Genomic DNA, 26550 nt, shown 5'->3' on the forward strand with positions numbered 1-26550 from the left:
ACAGAGTCGGTCACGACTGAAGCGACTTAGCAGCAGCAGCAGCATACAGTATTCTATTAAAGCAGCCTAAACAGACTGAGACAGGGGCAACTGTCAGGGTGGGGTGGAGTAGGGAATAGTTGTAGAGAAAATCTTATTATTTTTATGCATAAAGTGGATAAACATACAGTACATAAACAGGTACCTAGTTTATCAGTAAATAAATTCCATGAAACAGGGTGATGAATAGGAAAAGGAAATACATAAAAAGGCTCCTGTGTGTGTGTGTGTGATCATTTGAACAGTTGGGACACAAAGGAGAAGGGAGAGACTGAGTGAGTTCAGGAGGCAAGTTCAGATCCTATTTCTTCCTGTTTTGAATGTTTATATATAGGATTTTCAATAGAACAAAGCTATCTAAAAGAATAATGTAGCAGACACACTTAAGGGTGCCTGAAAGGATATTCATAATGTACCTTAAATCTAAAAAGCGGGTTAAAAAACAGCATGCATATCATGTTATTACATTTAAGTGGTTTACACATGGGAGGGAGAGAAAAATCTACGGTGCAAGTAAAACCGTAACAAATGTTATCTCTGGGTTACATTATGGATGACTTCTACTTCCTTATTTTTCTTTCTCTGTATTTCCCTTATTCTTTCTGTAATCAATGTATACCATTTTGAGAGAAAAGAAAAAGGGCAAGAAATGTTAAGTTTTTAAAAGTTCTGAATAAACAGGGTTTAACAACATTATATACCACCAGCATTAACAAGCATGTTTCAAGAACACACAGAATATCAGGCCAGGATGGTATGACTAGGGCTTGCTGGTTCTCACTGGCTTCTTCTGACAGAGATATAATTCTGCATCTTACAGAAAAAGTAAACATCGAAAGCAGTCTGATGGGAAGATCACCAACGCACCAGGTTATCTGCTGATGACAAGGACTGCCTGTCGTCTGCTATCCCGTTGGTCTGGGAGTTTTCATCAGCTGCAGGGGGGGTGGCACGTTCCTGGCACTCCAGTTCACTCAGGACCCTCTCGGGCTCCGTCAGCCCGTGCTTTTGTGCTGCTTCTTAAAACACAATGCAAAAGTCATCATCAAGTCAGTACTTACCCTAAAAGATGGCCTGACACCAAGAAGTGGTTTTGGTTTTTTTTTTTAAGTTTTTTTTTTTTTGGTGTGGACCATTTTTAAAGTCTTTATTGAATTCATTACAACATTACTTCTGTTTTATGTTTTGGTTTTCTGGCCATGAGGCATGTGGGATTTTAGCTCCCTGACCAGGGATCGAACCTGCACCTCCTGCATTAGGAGCACGTTGTCTTAAACAGAGAAGTCCCAGAAAGTTATTCACATAACCTTCAAGCTACTGTTTTTTCCTTTTCTGGCTTTTTGTGTCTATTACCCACAGCCCCACTCCCAGGTTACTTTATACTGTAGTCTGGGTCAATGGTACCTCCAGAAATGTGCAATACAGCAGCCCTGTCCACCCCTACCTACTTCTGAAGATAATTAGAAGCAACTAAACAGAAATGCACAGAAAGGGTTACTAATGTAGGGGTTAGAGAACAAGAGTCACGTAAATGAAGAGAGGTTGACAGCTATGATAGAAAACCTTAGTCACAGGAGGGGGGAAAAAAAAGGAGATCTGAGCTTCCTGGCAGCCATGTGGAAAAGGAAAAGACAAAGAATTAAATGGATTCCATCATTTCATGAAAGAAAGCATATCTGATGACTAGCAGAACAGGTGAACTCTATGAGAAATCTACCATGTGGATTGCTGTATTAATATATTTAAGGGACACCAAACAACTCAGTAGCACAATCTTCCAAAATGGTTTCTGAAACATATTCAACAAATATTTATCAGGTGCCTACTATATGCCAAGCTCTAGGCTAGGGGCTGGAGGAGACAGTATGAGTGAGACAGACAAGGTTCACCATGTGAGGACTTCATATACTCATATATTGGCCCCAGGAAAGAAAAATCTAAAGGTATGAAATAAAATCACTTTATTTTTAAAGACACTTCTACAAAGAGTTAAACCAACAATGAAATCTATGACTATAACTTGGGGGTACCTTAAATTAACAAAAGGACAGGGCTTTGAGCAGTGGGTCAAAACTCTTTGACCTTGATGTTCACTCGTTAAGAGATACATTTTAAAAGTCAGGACCCAGTATACATGTGTGCACAAAGATAAATCACTGAAACATGTTTCATGGAACAGTGCTTAACACTACTAAAAGTGAGACATTCAGTTTGTACCTATTTTTGTTTTATTGTCTCCCATTTAAAAAGACGGATTACAAACCACTAATTTATTGACTTTTCAACTCATTAATGGTTTACTGACCCCGAAGTTCAGTGTTCAGCACATAACCACTGACCTGAGAGTTGGAGTAAAAACAAAAGGAAAAATCATCTAACAGTCATTCTGAGCTATACAAGGTTAATTCCACTGAAACTACACCAAAAACTAGGGTAGTTATGAATGAAGTCAAACAAAACTAACAGAGCTTCTCTGTGCATCTGACACCTGCTGACGTGGGGACTGTCCCCTGGACACACTGATGTCTAGCCCAGAAACGTCACTGCCTCACGGCTCCCCGCCCACTCCTGGGAAACCTGGCTCTACAGGGCGGGGACCTCTGTGGTGGCACACCCAACTCTACACTATCAGACTGGGCATCCTGAACCCAACCCGAGGGAGAATGGACCCCATCGCAAATCACAAGTGACTTCCAAACTCCGTACTGAAGATGGGCAGACTGGGTTTCCGCGAGTGTGCAGGAGGCGGCAGCGGTGGTGCACTCTACCACTGACACACCTGGCTGGGGACCTGAGTGGAGGAGCGAGGAGGAGGGGAGGCTGGGTGCCTGGTTCTCACCTTTAACTGCAGACGTGACCACAGCCTCTAAGATCTCCTTTACCACCTCCTGGGCTCCGTCTTCAGTCCCTACACACACACCAAATACACAAACGCAAACATATATATGCGGGCATTTCCAAGGAAAGTGAAGTAAGGTGGAGATTAAGGCAGTGTTCTCCAGAGTCAGAGTCCAAAGCAAGAGTGCAAATAAGCCCTCTCCAAAGCCAAATCTGACCATGTCCCCGGAAATGTGGAAACTTGGGGGCAGCAGTGGAATTCTAAGACCCCGAAGTCTTAGACACTCTTCCTTCCTGAGTCACAGCTGCCAGCCCAGGGCCCCCTCCACCACCCCCGGGCTGCAGGCAGCAGCTGGATATTATCCAGCTATGGTTTCTGACAGAACACAAGGAGAAGCATCATCTTGCCCCTTCACCTCGTGTACCCAGAGCTTCGGTAAACGATGTGCCTCTGACTGCTGCTTTTTCCCACTGTGTAAACCCAGAACTTAGCATGAGGTTTCTCACGTGATAGTTGGGAACTTACTACATTCTAAATGGACTTATTCTATAAGATGGTAACTGTTTAAGTGGAAAAGGCTCGCTACCAGTTGTTTTGGTAGAAAACTAGTTCTGGGAGAACCAATAAACAAGCAGTCAACTAGTTTTCTGGAAGTAAATATTAAGGGCCATCATGTTAAAGAAAACCAAAATAATCCTTTAAATTCTTCTTTAACAATGATTTTCCAATCAGGCCACGATTTTATGCTTTTGGTCCTGGAGAAGCAACAGGGAAGTGTTTTCATTTCCACTGGGCACTTACACCAAGTGAAAGAAAAATGCCGCCCCACACATCAGATCAGTGAGCAAAGGATGCCGCAGCCTTGAAACCACTCCAGATACCCGCTGTGGCAGGCCTGGAGGGAGCTCAGGATGGAGACAAAGGTCCCGGAGCCCTCAGGCACCTCCTCCAGTGGGTGCACCCTGAGGGGACACAGGATAGGAACACACAGGAGACTGGAGCCAGAGAGCCGAGATACACATCAAAGGAATGATCTCAGTGAGCCCAGACTCGTGCACCAGCCTGTACACTGCAAAGCACTAAATTTATGGGGCTGATAAATCTGGTTTTCAATGCAGAAGACAGGAGTTAGAGCCTTGGGTCAGGGAAATCCCTGGAGAAGGAAATGGCAGTCTACTCCAGTATTCTTTCTTGGGCAATCCTGTGGACAGAGGAGCCTGGTGGGCTATAGTCCACAGGGTTGCAAAAGAGTCAGAAACAACTTAGCGAGTAAACAACAACAAATGTTCTCCTTAGAGGGCAAAAAGAACTTGAATGGAGGTTAGAAAAGCCCTCAGTCACAGGCAAAATCTTCTGAAGGTTTCTTCATCTAAATAAGACGATTCAGTCTAGATCAGTGTTACCTATGAAGAAGGAAACAGAACAGGCTCTATCTTGAAAGCAGGGCTCCATCTTGGGCCGGACTGTGGACTTTGAGCTATATGCCCAGTATCTGTGGAAATGACATACCAATGGGAAAACCAGGCTCCCAGAAGGAAGAGCCCCAGGGCTCTCCATCACCTAAAAGAACACCCCTAATTATCTGTGTAACCGAATAGAATCATACATTCTATTATGCTTACTGGGGTATGACCACAAGCCTATTGATAACTGTCCACTGTTAACTACCTAGGCTTAAGTCATATGAATCATGGGTTAACTATGATTGTATCTTTCTTTTTCCTTTGTTCAGACTAGTTTCAGAGGACCTTATACACAAATGTTGGTCAGGGTCCTTGGCTAAGAGGACTCTACTATCTGCATTGTCCTTCTGAGTGAGCTTGTTTCCCGGAACACGGGGCTACAACACACACAACCTTCATAATTTTTGCCATTTCATGCACCACTTATTATATTACATGTGTGTGTATATATATATATATCTAACTGATCTTTAACTCACTGTAAGCAATAATTAATATTCACAAAACAAAGGTTTCAAACACTAATCACACTTTTTTAATGCATGTTAGAACAAATGTATAACTATTAAAATAAAAACCATTCACCTGTGAGCCATCTAAAATCACCTCGTCTAGATCATGCTTTGGTAAACATGTGTCTCACATGTCTAGGTATTTCCAAGTTCCTTTCTAGTTCCAACATTCTCTGATGCTATGATTTAACAGAATTGTGATGACAGGGTCTAATCTCTACTAAACATTCCAAAGTCCCCTGTACACAATCAACACCCAAGAATTAGCAGCCCGATGAATATGTTTCATCAAAGGAGCTGCAGGCTTGGTAAGCTGTTGGGCTGTTTTTCCCTTAATGAATGGGATGCAAGACAAAAAGAGTGAGCGAAGATATCTGTGAGCACACTGGTAACTGTGCACCTACAATACTACATAGTAGCTGCACATGTGTGTAAATGCCGAAGTCTAATGCTGGGAGTTAAAAAGTAAGAATCTTAAGAATAAAAAGAAAATGGGAAGTGACTATTCTTGGGTACAGGGTTTCTTTTGGGTGTGATAAAAATGCTCTAAAACTGACTGTGGTGATTGATTGTTGCTCAACTGTGTCAACATACTACAAAGAACTGAACTGTACATTTTAAACAGGTGAATTTACAGAAATGAATTTCAATAAACCTGTATTTTTTAAAAATTGACAATAATAGTTGGGTCTTTGGGCTGTGAATGGACAAACGGGATGAGGTCCCCAGGAAACCCTATTGGCCATGCCCTAAGGTTCACAGAAGCTAGCATGTTGCAGGCTCAAAGATCTCATTTTGTGAATTTACAAAGAGCAATACAATCCACTTCTTGCACGGGCTGATAAGACTGACAGATTATCAGGTTTATCAACCTGGGATGAAAATCTGCCAAGGGGAGGAAGATCCTCTGGTCCGCTGGTGAGCTGTCGTCCACACAGATTCCACGAAGAGGCACATTATCTCAGGAAGGCCCGGAGGGTTCGCAGTGAAGTAGGACAACACATGTGGAGTGCCCAGGGAGCAAGGACCACGCCTGGCACAGTGACCGCCTTGGGGCAGGGCGGCCTCCCTTATGGCCAGTCTACAGGAGGGAACCAAGAGGAGAGCCGGACAGGTCGTCTTGGTCACAGAGGCACTGGAGCCCCCGGGGGCCTCGGCAGCCTGGACTCTAGCCCAGGGCGCTGTGTCTGTGGGCCAGCAGCTGTGCCATCTGCCTCTCAGGCTGCCCTTCCTCCCAGGAGCCTCATCTGGTTCTCCCGAAGGACGCGTTCTTTCTTAGAGCCACATCTGGACAAGTGCCTGTCCCTCTTAAGGGCGATGGTGCACCTCCAGTCCGATATACCACTTGCAGGTTTGTGGTCTGATTCCTAGAGGCACTCTGATGCCCACGATCTTGGGAGAAGCCTCATGGAGTGTATTACACCTTGTGGCAACAAAATCCACAGCAATATGCTAAGTGTAAAGCTTTCTGTGTTAGAGCAGAATTTTAGGTTCCTGGGTTTCTGTAAAACCATATTCTAGAAATCAAATCCCCCCCCACACTCCATTCATTCAGTAAAAAAGGTATTTACTGACTATATGTACTGGGCACCAAACCAGGTGTTGGGAATATTGTGGTGATTGGGGTGGCTGATGCCTTAGACCAGGAACAAGTGAACACAAACTCTTCAGTGATTTGAAGTAGTGATCAGTGCCATGAGGAAAATAAGAGGGGGTGATGGGACAGAGTGATGGGGAGCTTCAGAGAGGGGATCAGTTAGAAATGAAGCCTGAAGACAAAGGCAGGGTAAGGGACAGTAGGTGCCGAGGTACCAAGAGCAAGCACTGCATTTTCAAGAACCAGAAACAGCACCTGCACATCCTATAACAAACAAGGGGAAAGGAAGTGAAGGAAGGGTACAGGGAGGTGGGAGGAAGCAGGACACACAGGGCCTTGGACATCATGGCGATGGGGCAGGCACAGACGTCATTATGAATGGGACAGGATGGGAAATTACCAGAGGGGCTGAAGCAGAGGGAGGTCCTGATCTAATCCATGCTTTTAAAAGATCAGGTTGGCTGCTGAGTGGAAAATGGGCTGCAGTGGAAGCACTTTCATGCAGCTCAGGAAGACCTGCTTTTCCATCTGCACAGTTACGCTCACTACAGTGTGTTTAAATATTAATATTTGTTGACTGGCCACAGTCTGATAAAGGTTCCAGTAAAAACCTGCCTGCTCTTTGTTCTGAGAGTTAATAAGGCAAAGATGAAAACCGATAGAGAAGGTGGGTCAGGGCTTCCTGAACACCTTCCAAGACACGTGTGATTCTCTGTGGCAGCTTTTCCTTTGATCCTTGCCTTGGGTGAACTGATACAGAACAACATTCCAGAAACAACACTTGGTCTCTTCCTACCCGTGCCAAGCTCTGGTAAATTACAGATGAACAAAAGCTGCTCAAGTATGGGCTCTGGGTAGCCAACATACCACCAACAGACCTCACTGTCAATAATGGGGCAGAAGAAGATATGAGGCCAATTATGAAGGCGGGTCAGATACTTCGTTGTAGAACCATCAGCCAGAGTGAAAAATTATTTGGCAGAAATCACTTGGGAATAAGGTATGTTCTTGAAAAATATATGAATTTAGAATTTTGTTTGCACAAATTGCACAGTGAAAGAGAGGTAAATATTAAAAAATAATCTTACGTGACAACCCAATTCAAAACTTTCACACCTAATGTTTTATTTACTTCAAGACTCATCGGGTGCGGAAGATCTTTCATTTAAGAAAGCAAGCACAACCAAGTAGTAGTGTACTTGGTCTCAGAAGAAGACAGAGCTGTCTGTGTGCCTATTTCTCTATGAACCCACCCACCCACCTTCTGGCTCCCTTCGAAAATGTCCATAAATAGTGACTAACTGCCCCTAAGTGGGCAGAGCACAGAGAGCCTGTGTATAAGTGACAAATGATGTCCGTGTCCTCTTCTGGGAGATGAAACAGACGTTAAAGGCTCAACCACCCAAACGATTACCTCCTGGGACACAAGCACTCCACAGTGAACCCATGGCACTACAGTTGACATCAAACAGCAGTAGCTATAATCCAGGAACCACCCCCCCACCAAAAAAAAAAAAAAAAAAAAACCACAACCAAAACACTCATAACTGACAACGGGATCTGAGACACTCAGCCTCCTGGGTTGTGTTTCATAAGAGAAAATCAAAGGGGAAGTCAAGGGGGAGGCCCAGAAATAGAAGAGCTACCGGAGGTTTCCTGTCATGACACCAGACAGCTCCTTCACCGGCCCCTTGGATGCAAGACAGCCCAGTCACTGGGGGACAGGGAGGCACAGGGGCCGTACCTGAGAGCGACGGGCCTCTCTCTCTGGGGGCGTGTCCGTTCTCTGTGATCACCGAGGAACCATTCCTGGCATGCTCGCCATTGGTTAAATCTGTCTTTTCAGGAGTTGTTGGTTTGCTTTGTGCCTGGCTCTGCTTCAAACGACTGAACTTTGGGGACACTGCTGCAGCTTGGATCACAGGGGACTGTGGTTTCGAATGGATTGGTTTTTCCAATTCTCTGGCCTCCTGCAACTGAAAGGCGATGAAAAAGGGATTCAATCTAAATGGATCCAGCGTTTTGATAAGGAACAGAAAAAAAGCCAGCCTGTTGCATAAAGAATATCCAAACAGAAGAATAGAATTTAAAAAAGGAAATCAATTCCTTCAACTCACAGAAAATCTAGAATGCAAATTTCAAAACCCATCAAGATTCTCTCTCTGCTTTTTAAAGCAAGACAAAAACAGAGTGCAGAGAATTCAGAGGAAGAAGGGATTAATTACAAGATGCAAAGACTCTTCACCAGGCACCGAGGCCACACAGGAAAGACTTCACAGCATGGGATGGTGTCCCACTCACAGCAGCTGGTAACTGCTACCACTCACCACTTGGTTTTCCATGCGGGTGAAAATGACGTTCAGCATCTGAGTGAGGGTAGCCTTGGCGGTGGTTTGATTGATGAGATTTTTGCTGGCCAAATAGATATTGTAACATGTCCTGACCGTCTGCAGGATGGTGCCCTCATGAATTTCAATGTGCGGGGATGTGACCGCAGTGAGAAGAGCCTGAAACAAAAATCCAAAACCTTCATCTTCGGGAGTGCCCACTGCCCATCCTCTCAGAGTCCAACTCTTCTATTGGAATTGTAAAAACCAAAGGTTTGCCTTTGTTTTTATTTGGTTTGGTTTAAGAAGATGGCTCTGGGGATTTCCCTGGTGGTCCAGTGGCTAAGACTCTGAGCTCCCAGTGCAGGGGCCCGGGTTCAATTCCTGGTCAGGGAACTAGATCCCACATGACACAGTGAAGATCGAAGATCCTGTGTGCCGTAACCCAGGGAAGCCAAATAAATAAAGAAATAAAAATTAAAAAAAAAAAAAAAAAGAAGATGGCTCTGTGAGCTAAACTGGATGATTAGTACCAAGAGCCAAGTCCCTGCTGCTCCAAGTTCAAAAAAGTTTAAACATACTTACTAACTCCATAGAACCCAAGTTATGTGAAGTAACTGAGCTGTGTTGTGAAGTGTGCTCTCTACCAGCTTACTTTTTTAAAAGCAAAAAAAACCAGACACTTCTCTCAGGAGGGAAAATGCTCCAACCTGATCTCACATACGTTGATCACAAAATATACATGTTTGGATGGAGGTGCAGGGTGGGGTGGGTGGGGAGATCAGCTTCCCAGTTCCCTGGTGGATTTTCAAGGGAGCTTTAAGTAGGGTGCAGCTAGCACAGAGCCATCCCTCACAAAGCTAACATGTCCAAGACTTAGGATTTGAAACGTTGACCACATCTATCCTGATTGGTTCTGACAAGCAGACAGGACCATCCCATGCCAAACTATTCCTGGCAGCAGAAATGGAACAGGATGATGGGAAGGGAGAATAAAGGGATGGGGGCAAACCGGTGATAAAAGTATCGACACAGGACCTGCTGAGAAATGGCAGTCCGGGAATCCAGAAATTCAAGGGGAGACAGTAGAGGATTTCAAGTCAATCTAATTCACAAGCAATTTATGTGATTATTAGTGGAACTATTTACTTTGAAAACACACCTGTTTCTGCTCTTCTGTCTTGGTCCGTGCTAATCAGTTCCGACACTTAACAAAAGATCTACGTGATGCTTACATATTTTTGCTCTAGCTCAGTGCCTCCTGAGACAACTAACACATGGTAAATTAGAAATTAAAATTCCCAGAGGGGATGAGTTTTCTCATTTAAAATCCAGACTAGGCAGACAGATAGAAATACCTTAATGATTTGTAACTGAACTCCTTCATCGGTCTGAGGGCCTTGAAAACAGTTGCAAATGGTTTCCACGATCCTGTCAATCAACCGCTTGCCGGGGGCACCACTGTCAGGGGCGTTGCCGGTGATGTGCCCATAAGCGATGAGTTTCTAAACACAGAAAGCACAGACATGAGGAGTTTCTGCCTGGCCAAGGCTGAGCCCATCCACAGCGGTTAAGAGGCAGGTGGTGGGCTTGGCCTTTAACTTCAGTTTCCCAGAGATCCCTCTGCTCCCCCTGGGTGTGGGGGACATGGTCACCCCAAAAGCACAGCACCCAGCCTGATTCCTGATGGCAGAAGAGCCCACGACGCTGAGAGTGGCTGGGGGGAAAGGCATGTGCAGAATGGCCCCCAGTGCACAACCACTTCTGTGAAAGATGGAGGAGTTAGGGACTTCCCTGGTGGTCTGGGGCTAACACTCTTGGCTCCTAATGTAGCAGGGGGCCTGGGTTTGATCCCTGCTTGGGGAACTAGATCCCATATGCTGCAACTAAGCCCTGGCACAGCCAGATAAATTAAAAAAAAAAAAAAGGAGAAATTAAAAACTATATGTAACAGAGACAGAAGTTGTTAGCAACTGCCTAGAGCTGGGGGATTTGAGGGAAACAGGGAGTGACTGCAAAAATGAGCAAATATGGCGCTTCTTTCGGAGGATAAAGATGGTCTCTAATTGCTGGCTGCACAACCCTGTCAACATACGAAAGTCATGGAATTGTACATCTCAGACGGGTGAGCTACAGGCATCTGAACTGTATCTCAAGCTGTTAAAAAACCTCCCCCCCACGACCCCGCAAAAGGCAAGATGCATTAAAAACTAATGATAACAAGTTTTGCTCCAGCTCAGGGAGAACTAAGCAGCTGTGAGCAGGAGCAGGGCTAAGACACACTGTGGCTCCGGCTTTCATTCTTTCTGACTGGTGACTCAGGCCCGTGCGTTTTTCATTCCAAAAATTAAAGTAAAAATCCGCACGGAATTCTGCACCAACACTATCAAACTGCATGTCACCCGTGCCACTGAAGAGACAAGAGGCTGTCCAGGCTGTCCCCTCGGGGTCAGGTGACAGATCAGTTTGGACATGGGCCACCTCCCTCCTGACCTGGATTTCGTCAGGGACAATCTGAGAACTGGAAGGGAACTCAAAGGTCAGGATGGTTTCAAAGCCAGGCTGATATTCAGAGTCAAAGAGGGAGTCTGTGATAGCAACAGACTCCTGGACCTCAATGCAGACGTCCTCGACCAGGCTGGTTGCGGGGAGCCCAGGAAACAATGTTTTTCTCCAAGTCATCCAGGTTGTCCTGACGGCTGACCGAATAAAAAGAACCACTCATCTGCGATAGGCCCTCTGGGGTCCGTGAACTCCAAGGCACCCTCTGCTTCCAGCGACTTAGTAAAGACTCTGACAGATGCTGCTCTGTTCTTTATCCTTTTGGTTTCTGGTGTGTCACGTTCTTGATCTGCCTGCCCGGAGTGACACAGCTCCAGAGGCGATCACAGGGCCTTGGCCCCTGTGACACGCAGACACGCCCCCCCGCCCAGGCCTCACACCACTTCTCAACGGCTTTTCCTCATTGTTAGCCTCGAAAGCATCGCCGTTCAAAACACAGGAAGAAAAACTTGTTGAGAGAGAGGCTGAGAGCAGAAGTATGACACTGCTGGACCGAGCAAGCAGGAAGAGGCCTGCACACAGTGGGGCTCAAGATCAAGCCCAGGGAGCGCCACACGGAGGCAGGGAGGTGCTCCAGCGTGGTTGTGGTTTTTATTTATTTCTGGCCGCATCAGCACATGTGGGATCTCACGTTCCTGACCAGGGATCCAACCGGCACCCCGTGCTGTGGAGTGCAGGGTCGTAGCCACTGGCTGCCGGGGAGGCCCCTCAAGTGTGTTCCTGAAGAGCAAGCCCAGATGCCCACTGTCTCATTCCCTCTCATCACTGCTCCACAGGCTGGCTTCCTGTGAGGGCAGCGCTGCGGCTGTTGTTGTTTAGCTGCTAAGTCATATCTGACTCATTTGCGACCCCATGGACTGTAACCTGCCAGGCTCTTCTGTTGATGGGACTTCCCTGGCAAGAAAACTGGAGTGGGTTGCCATCTCCTTCTCCAGGGGATCTTCTTGATCCAGGGATCGAACCCATATCTGCTGTGTCTTCAGCACTAGCAGGCAGATGAGCCACTTGGGAAGTCTCAACAGGAGGAGAAATAAATAAAACGGTAGCATATCATTTATCAGGAATGCCCTCTACTTGCATGGGGTGTTTTAACAGACATTAAAACCAACATTGTAAAAAGCAAGCCATAGAAAAATCTGTACAAGTATAAATGCTTTATGATATAATTTCCAGCTACTATGGCTGAGTCGAAGAGTTGGAATGGGGACTATATGACCTGCAAAAAGCCCAAATATTTAGCATGCAGTCCTCTATAGGAAAATGGTATCATGAATGGTACCATTTATGTTAAAAAAAAAAAAAGAGAGAGAGAGAGTTAAAACATCGAACAGGCAACTGGGTCTGGGGCTTGTGGTCTAAGGAACTTCAGCCATATCTGTATAGTTCTAAAAGAAATTTCTAACAGAGAATGTAGTTATGTACAACTTATATTATTACACATTGATTTTAAAATGAGCATTAAAACATACAAAGTCTTTTAGAAATAAAAGCTAAAAGATAATGTTTGTGGTATGAACCAGGTAGCTTAGACCACGTTTCCCATGGCTTTATGTAGAAATAAAATATTAGAACTCAATTTCTATCTACTTTTTACCTTACTCTTTTAAAGGTCTATTTTTGTATGGTTTATAATATATGTAATGTGATAACAGCAGCACATGTATATAATCTTATAATTGAAGAAATACTATGAGAGAATAGTCTCAAAAATAATTTCAGTTGGTCTATGCCCAGAAAAACTTGGAGATCACTCACTAGTTTAGGCAAGACAGAACTAGTTCTCTCTCCCCCAGGTCCTGGCCTTAGGGTAGCACGTAGAGACCAGGTGCTGAAGGAAAGGATCTTTATCACGAGAACAAGGGAAGGTTTCTCCCTTTGGGGAAAGGGAACGCTGAGCTCTCTACTTGTAGCAAACCAAACCCGAAGCATCTCTGCTACCTGCTCAACTTTCCAGGCTAAAAAAGGGATGCCTTAAAATGTCCAGGACACAATATAGATGCACCCACAGCTGGCCTTAACCCTGACCAAACCAACCTTTCCTCCTGGACACTGGCCCTCCACTTCAAGGCAGAAGTCACCTCGCCCACACCAGGAAAAGCCAGTTGAACAGGCTGTGCAAGGATAAACCCCAAGAGGAAATCATTTTTTTTCATTCAGTATTCCAGGGAGCACCTAGCCACTTTTTACCATCATAAAAAGGACAACACATTTTGTATACTAAGGAAAGAAATCCTGGTGTACCTACCACATCACAGAAAACTTCCAGTCTAAAAAAGAGAGCTAACCGTATGCCAAAAGCATTAAGACAGGTACTGTAACTCAAGTTGCTGAAGCAAAGCAGGACGTCAATGTTTCCACCAGAAATCATACTCACATGTACACTGAGTTCCAGAAAAAAAGACCATTTCTAGGAAAACACAGCTTATTTATAATTAAAGAGGTCAGAAATATAGGCTAACAGTGAAGAGTGGAGGTCAGCAGCCTGTTTCTGTAGAGGACCACCTGCTAAACATCAGGCTTTGCAGGTCATGTGGAGTCCATTCCAACTCTTCAACTCAGCTGTAGTAGATGGAAAGCAGCCAACGAAAGGGCCCGGCTGTTGCTTTGAACTGAATGCTTGTGTTTCCCCAACTGAAGTCCTAACCCTCCCTGTGATGGTAGTAAGAGGGAGGGTCTTGTGGAGGTGATTACATCTGGATGAGGCCATGAGAGTGGGGTCCTCACGATGGGATTAATGCCCCATGAAAAGAGACCAGGGACTTCCCTGGTGGTCCAGAGGTTAAGAGTTTGCCTTGAGATGCAGGGGACACAGGTATGATCCGTGGTCGGGGTACTAAGATCCCACGTGCTGTGGAGCAACTTAGCTTGCGTGTCACAACTACTGAGCCCACACTCTGGAGCCTTGCGCCACAACTAGAGGGCCTGCACGCTGCAACCAAAGATCCTACATGACACAACCAAGATCCTGCGTGCTGAAACTAAGGCCCAGTGCAGCCAAATAAACATTAACAAGGAGAGACCAGACTCCTGGCTTGCTCTGTCTGCCACCTGAGGACACAGTGACAACCCGGCCATCTACAAACCAGGAAGAGGGCTCACCAGGAACTCAACCAGCTGGCCCTTATCATGGACTCCCCAGCCCCCAGAAAACTGTGGGAAATAGATGTCTCTTGTCTGTATTATTCTGCTACATCAGTCTAAACAGAGTAAGGCAGCTATGTTCCAATAAAACTTTATTCACCAAAGCAGGCTGCAGACCAGATTTGCACAGACTGGTTCCAAATCGGGAAAGGAGTACATCAAGGCTGTATATTATCACCCTGCTTATTTAACTTATATGCAGAGTACATCATGAGGAACGCTGGGCTGGATGAAGCACAAGCTGGAATCAAGATTGCCAGGAGAAATATCAATAACCTCAGATACGCAGATGATACCACCCTTATGCCAGAAAGAGCCTCTTGATGAAAGAGGAGAGTGAAAAAGTAGGCTTAAAACTCAACATTCAGAAAACTGAGATCATGGCATCTGGTCCCATCACTTCATGGCAAATAGATGGGGAAACAATGGAAACCGTGACAGACTTTATTTTGGGGGGCTCCAAAATCACTGCAGATGTGACTGCAGCCATGAAATTAAAAGACGCTTACTCCTTGAAGAAAAGCTATGACCAACCTAGACAGCATACTAAAAAGCAGAGACATTACTTTGCCAACAAAGGTCTCTCTAGTCAAGGCTATGGTTTTTCCAGTAGTCACATACGGATGTGAGATTGGACTATAAGGAAGGCTGAGGGCCGAAGAATTGATGCTTTTGAACTGTGGTGTTCGAGAAAACTCTTGAGAGTCCCTTAGACTTCAAGGAGATCCAGACAGTCCATCCTAAAGGAAATCAGTTCTGAATATTCACTGGAAAGACTGATGCTGAAGCTGAAACTCCAATACTTTGGCCACCTGATGCGAAGAGCTGACTCACTGGGAAAGACCCTGATGCTGGAAAAGATTGCAGGCAGGAGGGGAAGGGGACAACAGAGGATGAGACGGCTGGATTGCATCACCACCTCAATGGATAGGTGTTTGAGCAAACTCCGGGAATTGGTGATGGACAGGGAGGCCTGGCTGCTGCAGTCCATAGGGTCGCAAAGAGTCGGACACGACTGAGCAATTGAACTGACTGAACTGACAGTTTAAGGACCCCTGATTAAAAACACAGGCTTGGAGTAAATAAGTCCTAGACACCCAGCCAATCCCATCACCGCCTGGCTCGGGGAACTTGGCAGAGCTGGACACTTTATTCTCTAAACCTCAGTTTCATTAATTAAAAAATGAGAATGAGAGTAAGGAAGCTCAGACAGTTGTTGGGAAGATTAAACACAATGATGGGGATAAAGCTCTTAGCACAGGGCCCAGCACAGGCTGAGTGCTCAAGATGTTAGCTGTTGTTTAGTACATCAATAATGTTAACTATCGGCACCAGCTTCCAAACTAAACCTTAACATGAGGACAAAACAATGAAAATTAAACTTAAGCCAAATTTTCCTCAGGAAATGTTCACAGCAACAAATATTTTAGGCTAGAAGTAGGATTTGAGCCTGGTATTTGAAAATTCTTGGCTGATGACACGCTTCACACAGGACAATCTGTACAGAATTATATTGAATGAGAAATGGCTTTTCATTTGGAAGAGCTGCTTCTGTGAAGAAACTGTCATCAATTTTTAAGAATAGCTGTAGCAAAGAAGAGAGATTAATAGACTAAATATTAGACTAGAGATGCCAAAAGTGTGGCATGCCCGCTGCCACTTGGCAGTCCTGGGTCTCAGCAGACATAATCAATCAACTGTGGCACTTTCTCAAGAAACCAGATGAGGCTCCAGATAATTTTTCTAAGCAATCATAATACAGAAACTATTCCCTATTCCTGTTCTAGAAAGTACTGGTAAACTGTGTATCTCTCCACTGTATTTTTTAAAAAATTTCCTAGCTCTTTTCATTGCTGTAGGTTCCCACTGGGGTTAAAAACAAATGTTTCTTGGGGAAACCAAAGCTTCAGGAGTAGACCTCAGGAAAAATTAAAGAATGCTGGACCAAAATTAAGAAGCCCGAGCTGTAGTGCTGTTTCTGTCCCTCACTACCTGCACATCACTAGCCAAGTCACCCTAACTTCTGCACGGCTGGCTGCTTCTTCACCAGTCTGAAGGAATTTATAACAAGGCTACTTGTGGCCCTAAATACAGTCAATCTCATTATTCATAGATTTGCATTTGTGAATGCTCCCGTTTACTAAAATGTAAGTCCCAAATCAATACTTGGGATACTAATATGGTCATTTGTGGACACCCACAGTGCAAAGAAAAATTTGAATCACTTGATGGTCAAGTTCCCAGCTGAGGTCAAACAAGGAGCTGCTTTGCCATCTTGTTTCAGCTTTCCTACTGTAAGCAGTGACTTTTCTGTGATCTATTTAGTGCCATGGTGTTCACATTCTTGTCCTTTTTGTTGGTGATTTTACCATTTAAAAAGGCCTGTGTGCACAGAGCTGAGTGCTATCTTAGTGTGGCTAAGAACAAGAAGGCAGGGATGTGCCCTGAAGAGAAAGGACGTGTGATCAGCTTTGTTCAGGCATGTATCACAGTGCTGCTGATCATGAGCTCAAGGCTAATGAACCAACAATGCAGGTTGCTGTGAATAAGGTATCTTTAAACAGAAACATGAGCTTCCCCGAAGGCTGAGTGGTAAAGAATCCACCTGCCAATGCAGGAGACCCAAGAGATGCAGGTTCAATCCTTGGGTCAGGAAGATCCCCTGGAGGAGGAAATGGCAACCCACTCCAGTATTCTTGCCTGGGAAATTCCATGGACAGAGGAGCCTGGAGGGCTACAGTCCATGAGGTCACGAAGAGTCAGACACAACTGAGCAGGCAAGCACGCAGACGGAAACCCACAGAGAATAAGGTTGTATGTCCATCGACTGATGAACAGGTGACTGGAGAGGCTTGCAGGAACCTAGTCCTGGAGTTCATCCAGGAACAACGCTTCAGGACTCGCTAATTCTGTGTTCACAGCAACTTTACAGACCATCACCACAAATAACGTGAGCTGATTCTCTCTCTCTACTTGATGGGTATTAATGCCATCAATAAAGAAGCTGCATAAAACACCTGTGCCTGCATATGTACCAATAATTCAATCAGTGCTAGAGGTTTTATTTAGGAAAACACACAAAGAGATCAACAAAATACTTCTAGGAATCAAATTCTTTTTTTAAGTAAAGAGATCAGACCTCTCATTCTTCTCTCCCTGACAGTAATATAAAGAATGAGGTGAAAAGCTCCTCCGTCCACCAGGGTCATGGGCACAGCTCCTGTGGCAGTGGTCCCCAACCTTTTTGGCAGCAGGGGCCAGTCTCACAGAGGACAGTTCTTCCATGGACTGGGGCGCAGGGAGGGTGGTTTCAGAGCGATCCGAGCGCATTACGTTTACTGCGCACTTTGTTTCTAGTCTCCTGTCGCTGCTGATCTGACAGGAGGGGCAGGTCCGTGGCCTGGAGGCTGGGGGCTCCTGGTATAAAGGACCACCTGTAGCCTGCGAGAACACCCTGTATACCACCAAGATGAAACACAGTACCTGCAAGCAGTCGAGGGACGTGCTGACCACCCGGGGGGACCTGGACTGGCAAGCTAGCTCGAATGGAAGGAAGTACTTGTCAGCTTCAACGAAGTTTGCCTTTGGCGGTGCAGCAGCACCGAGCCTAGGAGAAAAGCAGGAGAGGGCCGGAGAGGGGAAACGAATAAAAAAAGCTTGCTTTTGCTATTCTCCCCCACTTTAATTTCCGCTCCCACTTGCAATCATTTAATTAAAAGTGCCTGCAAACTGCATTTGGGGGGCTAGACAGGGAGGAGTTTAAAGACACGCATTAGGGGAAAAACACACCAAGGCACCACACGCAGAGAACAAGATCTCTGATGACAGGCTGTCACGTCAGCAGCCTGGTACGGATCCTGGATGCCACGTCAGAGCTGCCTTTCTCAAGGGGGGACTCTGGCCTCAATACTCTGAGGATGAGGGGCCACCCCGTAACAGCATACGCTGTCCTCCCACCTGAGGAAGCGTGACCTGCAAGAGCCAGGGCTCCGCCTCCTCTGTCAAGGGAAGGTGGTTGCTGGTGCTGAGTTGCTAAGTCGGGGCCAACTCTTGTGATCCCAAGGACTGTAGCCTTCCAGGCTTCTCTGTCCATTGGATTTTCCAGGCAGGAATACTGGAGAGGGTTGCCATGCCCTCCTCCAGGAAATCTTCTCGACCCAGGGATCAAACCTGCATCTCCTGCACTGGCAGGTGGATTCTTTACCGTTGAGCCACAGGAGAAGCCCCAGAGAAGAGGGTAAGGAAGGTCAAGTTAATGCTGGTGAGCCTTCCATGGGGGCTTCCCAGGGGGCTCAGTGGTAAAGAATCTGCCCACAACGCAGGAGACTGGGGCTCAATCCTTGGGCTGGGAAGATCCCCTGGAGCAGGGCATGGCAACCCACTCCAGTATGCGTGCCTGGAGAATCCCATGGAGGGAGGAGCCTGGCGGGCTACAGTCCTTGGGGGCGCAAAGAGTCGGATGCAACTTAGCACTCACATGCACACACCCTCTCCTCCAAATGTGCAGCTGCTAGCCAGCAGTCTGTTAACCTGGCATCAGTACAGACAGATACAGAGTCCTGCCGCGTGCCCCACCCTCCACCCGGGACCACAACAGGAGGAAACACGCAGAGGAAGGCGTTCCTGCAGCCCCCGCCAGTTCCCGTCACACTGCGCTTCAGCGAGGAGAAGGCGCCCGGGCTCACCTCTGCTTCTCTATTTCTGCTTTAATTTCATCTGGTGGGGAAGAAAGAGAGGCACATTAGGAGCAGGTAATGTGTATATAAAAGAAAACAAACAGAACAAAATACTGAAAGCTGAGTAGGGCGATGATGATCTTTCTTTTCCACATTTTCTATGGTAAGTATATATACTTTTGCTTTGGCATTTACAAAAGTTGTGGTAAATATGCTAACACAAAATTTACCACATTTTTTTATGTGTACAGTTCAGCAGCATTAAGGACATTTCTACTGTGCTAATATATATAATTTATATATATAATTTTATAATATATATACATGATTTTTATGAGTTAAAATTAATTTATGAACCTTTACCATGGAGGGTACATCAACTACATGGTTATGGTTATGGATATAGTGTCAACCCTCAGCAATCACGATCTCAAAGAGAGTCTTATTTCTAGGAGGACATGATTTTGCGCCACTGAAACAAGAACATCCTATCTAAACACGCTGGTTCCCCTGCATCCACTTAGTCGAATGCATTCCTACGTGGTGCGCTCGGCAGGCTCACGGTATTATCAAAGCAGGCCAGTGAAGCCGATCCACCTGAATTCCATGTATTCAGATAACCTCCAAAAGGCCAGCCTTCTTTATACAATCTCTTGTGAGCCAGTCGTCTACAGACACTGCCTTAGTTATCCTAGCAACCGCAGAGCACGGTGCTGGGCGTGACAGATTTCCTCCCCCTGGACAACTCTATTCTAGACTAACTTTTAGGAAGTGAACACCAAGTAACTGAACTTTACAAGAGGTGGCAATTTTAACTTTCGAGCCAATCTTTCAATGTCCTCTTTCTACACACATAAGAAAGCGGAAGAGACACATCCGGATGACTGATATCAAATATCTTGCCCAGGGACCATGAGGCCTGTGACACACTGGGTCAGCTAAACAGAGCTCCGTGGTGTGGTTCCTGCCCCTCCAGGACAAGAATCCAGGACGGAGCAGCTTTGGCCTCCTCTAGCTGAGGCCTCAGGCTGCGGGAGTGGCCAGCGAAATCCAGCCCAGGAGGCTGGTGGCCAAGCTTTCAGCTTGCAGAAATCAACATGACGCTGCCTGCTGAGTGAAAGGCAAGAAATGGGTTGGCAATTCTGGCAGAACTAGGTCCTGGCATGGGTATCTCTCACCTGAATGACACCAGGTGGGTTATTAACCCTCCTTGAATCTCGATGTCCTACTCTAAGCAAACATGAGCATGATGAAAAGCAGCTCCATAAGCTCCAGAGACTACCAAGGCAGGAGGGTGTGGGAAACTTTTGAGAAACCCGAAGTGTTCATGGCTAAGGCAGGGTCAAGCATACACAGGTGGTCAATAAATGTCAGCTCTCTGGCTCTTAAGACAGGAGTCAGTAACAGTGCAAAGTCTCTACTGCCACTGGTGCACTACAGAGAGCCAAGGGAAAGAAGACAATTAAGGGAACGCAAATCACGGGAACAGCTGACATTCACAGGGGCATGGGCCCATCTGGCCCTCCTTACGCCTCCAGATGACAAGAGGCTCATCTCCTAAGCATGTGCAGGTGGGAATCTGGGCCCAGAGAGGTGAAGTCCCCTGCCCACGGCCACAGCCAGGAAGCGCCACTGCAGGACTCAGCCCAGCTGTCTGCTCCAGAGACCGGGGGGGGGGCGGGGAGAGCAGGCGGCGGGGCCCACCTGCTCCGGTTTATTGCCCCGCGTTTTAATAGGCCCTGCTCTCCTAACTGCCAACTGGGCAATTAGCAGCAATAAATAAGCAGGCTGGAGAGGAGGGAGACCTGGGCGGGTGGGGCGGCAGCAGCTGCGAGGCCACGCGGTCTCCCTGGGAAACGCTTTCTGGGCATCACTGTCCTGTTCGAACCCCTCGGGTCACACCTCCTGGCTCATTGATGACTTTGGCACCAGCTCACCTCCTTCTGCTCTGCTCCCAGGCTAGGTCCAGCAGTGACCACGACCAGCCTCAACTATGCCATTGCTGGTCAACTCCGCAAGGTTCCACAACATCCCTCGGAACCTCCACCTCCCCTCATACAGCCGATCTGCTACACCCCCACCCCGCACCACGCAAATCCACAAGGCCCTCTCCCTCCCATCCCCCCGAGCCAGGCCGGAGGGGCTGGTCACACTCTGAATGTTGTCCCTGTTTGGAACTTCCAGCTCCTCCCTGTACCTGCCCAGCTCCTGTCCTTCCAGTTGACCTACTAACTGCCCCCAGTAGGACCCTTCTTTGGCCTGTCAGACTTGACCAACTTGTCATCTTTCCCTTTCTTCATTTTTCCAGGACAGATCCCATTAGCAGGAATGTAATCTGTTGCTGTTATTGTGCAGTTGCTAGGTCATGTCCTATGTTTTGTGACCCCATGGACTGCAGCACGCCAGGCTTTCCTGTCCTTCACTATCTCCCGGAGTTTGCTCACACTCATGTCTGTTGAGTTGGTGATGCCATCCAACCATCACATCCTGTCACCCCCTTCTCTTCCTGCCCACCATCTTTTCCAGCATCAGGGTCTTTTCCAATGAGTCGGATCTTTGCATCAGGTGACCAAAGTACTGGAGCTTTAGTATCAGTCCTTCCAATATTTAGGGATGATTTCCTTTAGGATTGACTGGTTCCTGTTCTCTGACTTTTAGTGTTAACTTCTGGCCAAATACCAAGCTTGTATGACCATCCCCTTCTGGCCAGTCTCCACCCAATGACAGGCCTCACAGCAGGGAAAGCCGGCAGGTCTCTAAAGGCCCTGACGACCAACCACAGCAGTGCCTCAACACTGCTGGTTAAGCCCACCTTCTCTACCTCTCCACAAAGACTACTGCGCATCACGTTCTCTCCTCAAATACCCTATCTCTCCCCCTGGATGTCACCGTTCCTCTTTACTCACAACCAATGAAACAGCCGATTTCATGCAAAAATTAAAAGCCACGAGGAGACTCCTTCAACTTCCTGTTAGCCAATGCGTAAACTGGCCAGCCCGCACTCTCTCCTGCTGGAAATCGGCGGTGTCAAGTCCCTCCACCTGTGCAGCGTCCTGTCCCTGCTGCCTTCTGAGGAACTGTTTAAATCTGACCACTTCTCACCACGGGGGACCACCCCCATTATGCCAAGCCAGACTGTCACCATCTCCTGCCTGGACCGAGAGCCTCCTTCTTAACTGGTCTCATGCCTTCAACTCTCACTGTTCCTCATGGCCCACAGCATTCTCTACACAGCAGCCAGAGGGATTCCCTTAAAATATAAATCAGATTATATCTGCTCAAAATAGATTATCCATAACCATTATAAAGTAAATCTGATAACATCTGCTCCTTTGCACAGAACTCCACTGGCTTCTCATCTCACACACGTTCCCATCGGCCCTCTGTGTCCCGCCCCATCTCTCCTCCATTTCCCTGGCACACTCAGCCTCCTCTGCCCAGCCAGGTGGGCCGGGCTTCCTCGGGCCCAGGCTCTCCTGCCTTTCCTTCTCTGCAACACTCAGCTCTTCCTCAGAGGCATTCGCAGCCTCACCTGCCCCTTCGATTCCCACCTGGGCTTGGATGACTCCCCAGTCCTCATTTCCGGTGCAGGCCTGCCTTAGGAACATGAAGCTCGTACGTTCATCCAATATCCAAGTCCCAACTCAGATCAAGCTCCTCCACCCACCTCTCTCCAGATGGTCTTCCACAACCATCTTAAGGAACTACACCACCATCCATCCAGTTGGGTGAGTCACAAACTTAAAGAGTCAGCCTTACTGATCCACATTTTGACATTGTTATCCAATCCAACATCAGGTTTTCTTAGCTTTCCCTTCTAACCCAGTGGGGAATCCCTTCATTCTACTCTGTTTCCACTGTCACTACTCTAAGTCTGGGCCCCAGCATTCCCCCCTGGATGATGATAACTGCCTACCTAGTGGTCCCTGGGCAACCCCTCTGGGCGTCCTCGAAGATGTTCTGAACATAATGGCTCAAGTGATCTTTCCAAAATATTAACCTCTTTATCAACTTCTTCCCTGTTTAGAACTCTGCGGTATTATCTCACTGCTATTGGTCTAAAAATCAGACTCCTTAACACAACCTCTAAGGTCCTCTGTGCCGGGGGCCTGGACTGCCTCTCCTGCCTCACCTCCAAACCCTCTCCCCCTTCATCTGCCATGCCCCAGTCACAGTGGTCTCCTTTAATTTCTTTTTTAAAAAATTATTATTATTAAAACTTAAGAGAAAAAAAAAAAACTTTTAAGGTAACTGTAGAATCACAGGCAGTTGTATCTTTTCGTTTTCCCGAACTGCCCTACTCCTTTCTGCCGCAGGGCCTTTGCCTACGCTGTTCTGCCCCTGCTGCCAAAGTCCCTCTCACCCTAACCTCTTCAATGTTTGTCATTCAGCTCTCAACTTCCTCAGGGAAACCTTCCTTCACCCCTTGCCCACTTTGCCGGTGGGATCAGGTTTTTCTCCTTCACAGGACTTGTCACATTACTGGTATGACTCAGAAAACGTGCTTATTTGAAGAGCCCCTTCTTCCCCATTAACTCCAACTTCCATGAGAACGAGGTCTTTGTTTTCTTTGTGTCCTGACAGCAGGTATGACACCCAAATAAATACCTTCTAAATGAACGTGACCCTGGTTCAGTCAAAAGACAAAAGGACTGTATAGAAAACGAGAACACGGGGCCCACCGTCCTTCAGGAATGAGGACAATGTTAAGACTTCCAGGTCCCGGCCTAAGAAGGCTGTTCTACAAGTCTAGGAAACGAAATGAAATACCGAATAAAAAAGCCCAAAGACTCATTTACAACCAAGACAGTAATCCCAAAGAAGCTTCTTATAGAAAGACTCCAGGAATGAACTAGTAAACATCTAAGTATTTTCTAAGATAACCTTCCTGGAAAGAAAGTCAAGTATTTTCCTGGCAGGCCCCCTAGGCCTGGTGAAAATGGTAAGAATTAAACACAGTTCTGAGCTATTTATATGAGAGACTCCATGTACTTGCTGATTAAGTACACATTTTCACAAGTTTGCGCTTTTCCATAAAGAATGATCTTACTGTTTTCCCCAGCACTGTTTACAGAATCTCCCCTGAGATTTACAAGTACAGGGCAGAGCTCTAAACTCTTCCAACCACTTGCCTTGCTGGTGTTGAAATGTCAGAGACCAGCAAAGACGTCCATAAACCAATTAATAAGGGAGGCAGAGAAGAACAAGCATTCAGTTCCTTCTCCTTTAAATGCAAGTAACGCCAATGCCTCTGAACTTCAGTAGGTCGTTTGTTAGGTGCCAGGTACGTTGTCAGTTATTTATTGTGTTAGTTCATGTAACCTTTACAATAATCCTGTGATGCAGGTATTATCACCTTTCTCATCCCAGGAAACCAAGGCTCCCAGAAGCTGAATTATCAGTTCAGGACTACAAGACTAATCAATATGCAAAGTTTCAAACACAGCTGCCAATGAATTTTCTGCCAATCCAATAAATAAATCCTTTTCAATAAACAAAATCCAATTTTTAGTGCTGCTTTTAGACAGAGGACCTCCTCCTGCAAAATAATCATAAAGCTTCTCAACAAAAAGTAATGTCAGTTAAAAAAGAGTCCTACTATTTCTCAAAATTTTTATAATCCACAGCACTCATAAACAAAATGTCTAATCAAAACACCAGACTTTGCTAACATTAAAGTTTTATTCTGTATTCCAACTGAAAGCCTTACTTTATGATAATTTAGGGATATTTTTTATATTTTTCAAATTTTGCACTTATATTCCTTCTAAGGGTGAGAACAGTTATTTTGAACACATCAAAGTTAGAGGAACAACAGCGTACATGGAAAAAAGCAACTTACCATGCTATATGGTCATGTGAATGCTGAATGTTTTTGTATATTAATATGCAGCTAAATTTTAGTTGCATATTAATATACAAAACCCCCTGTAGAAAGAAGGAAATGTGGCTTCCCAGGTGGTGCTAGTGGTAAAGAATCTGTCTGCCAGTGTAGGACATGTTAAGAGATGCAGGTTTGATCCCTGGGTCAGGAAGATGCCCTGGAGAAGGAAATGGCAACCCACTCCAGTATTCTTGCCTGGGGAATCCCATGGACACAGGAGCCTGGAGGGCTACAGTCCACAGGGTCGCAGAGTTGGACACAAATGAAACGACTTGGCATGCACGGAGAAGGAAATGGTAACCCATTCCAGTACTCTTGCCCGGGAAATCTCATGGACAGAGGAGCCTGGATTTGCTACCCTGGCGGGGTCAGAAAGAGTGAAACATAATTTAGCAACTGAATGAATGAATGAATGAAAATATATGAATGTACTCCCTTAACTGGCTTCTTCCTGAAGACATTTAAACAAGTTTGAGTTTTTCTATCTTTAAAAAAAAGAATAAACCAGAGCACTCCTCTGATCTACACTTCCCTCCTCCCCTTCACGGCAAAGCCAATCCTTGGGAAAGGTTTGTGTGTTGCTCACCTCCCACTCACTCTTCAGCCCACTCTGGTCTGGTTTTCACCCACATCATGCCACCAAAACAGCTCAAGCTAAGATCACCAATGATCCACATGTTTCTAAACCCTGTGTATTAAACAGAGTTGCAAGTCCAAAACTGGACTTTATGATTTATATGTCAGCTGCATGTTGTAGTTGTTGCCCACCTGGCTGGGCAGATGTGGGCAAGTTGCCCTTGAGCCTTGGTTTCCCTTTGCCTGCTTGTATCCAAAGATGGACATCAATTACATGTCACAACTCTAGAATGAATAAGAGGGAATTACTGCTGATAAAGAGACAGGGGTCATAAATCAGAAAGACTTAATACCTCAAATGAAGCTTATAGGAAACCAGCTCTTTACTCTCATTTCTTTCTTCCTTTTAGACCCGAAATTAAACCAAATATATATGCAGTGAAAAGCTGCAGAGAAAAACCTGTGATCTTTTTGATTACAGGCTTTCAAATACTACATCTCAAAATTCAATTCAACCGTACTCAAAATCTATGGTCTCTTACTGAACATTACTGAAACATTACCAAACCGTCACTGCATAGAAACTTCGCCTCAATATAATGACTGTTTAAGGCTCCACTGAGTACCTCACACAGCACAAGCACTTCCTTGCAGAGAAGCAATGGTGGTGATGGTTACTGTGGGCTCTGGAGCCAGGCTGCCAGTGTTCACAGCCTGGCTTCACAGCTTTCTGGCTGAGTCGGCCGGCCAAGTTCTTTAGGCCTCAATAAGGACAATAATCATAAGAACTAAACTGCAGGTAAAGCACATGGCACTATGCCTGGAGCACAGAAACGCTGAGTACATGGTTGATTTCATATAGTTATCACATGACATGTGATTTTTAAAAAGTCACTCACTTGACTGGGTGATAATGATGCAGCAATGTGAGGTT

At 45.9% G+C, this 26550-nt stretch overlaps 1 protein-coding gene across 1 annotated transcript in view; it reads right to left on the reverse strand.

The window, feature by feature from the left end:
• The window catches only part of ARFGEF2 (ADP ribosylation factor guanine nucleotide exchange factor 2), an 82628-nt gene that overhangs the window by 51435 nt on the left and 4643 nt on the right, over nt 1-26550 (reverse strand). Inside the window, exons 2-8 of the mRNA XM_040248113.1 lie at nt 19166-19196; nt 17964-18087; nt 10136-10282; nt 8778-8957; nt 8195-8426; nt 2879-2947; nt 907-1058 (exon numbers count right to left, since the gene is read on the reverse strand). Of these exons, the coding sequence (XP_040104047.1) occupies nt 907-1058; nt 2879-2947; nt 8195-8426; nt 8778-8957; nt 10136-10282; nt 17964-18087; nt 19166-19196 (935 nt within the window). The remainder of the gene's footprint in view (nt 1-906; nt 1059-2878; nt 2948-8194; nt 8427-8777; nt 8958-10135; nt 10283-17963; nt 18088-19165; nt 19197-26550) is intronic.

The sequence above is a fragment of the Oryx dammah genome, unplaced genomic scaffold (genome assembly GCF_014754425.2).
Source record: "Oryx dammah isolate SB20612 unplaced genomic scaffold, SCBI_Odam_1.1 HiC_scaffold_10, whole genome shotgun sequence".
Taxonomy (NCBI): domain Eukaryota; kingdom Metazoa; phylum Chordata; class Mammalia; order Artiodactyla; family Bovidae; genus Oryx; species Oryx dammah.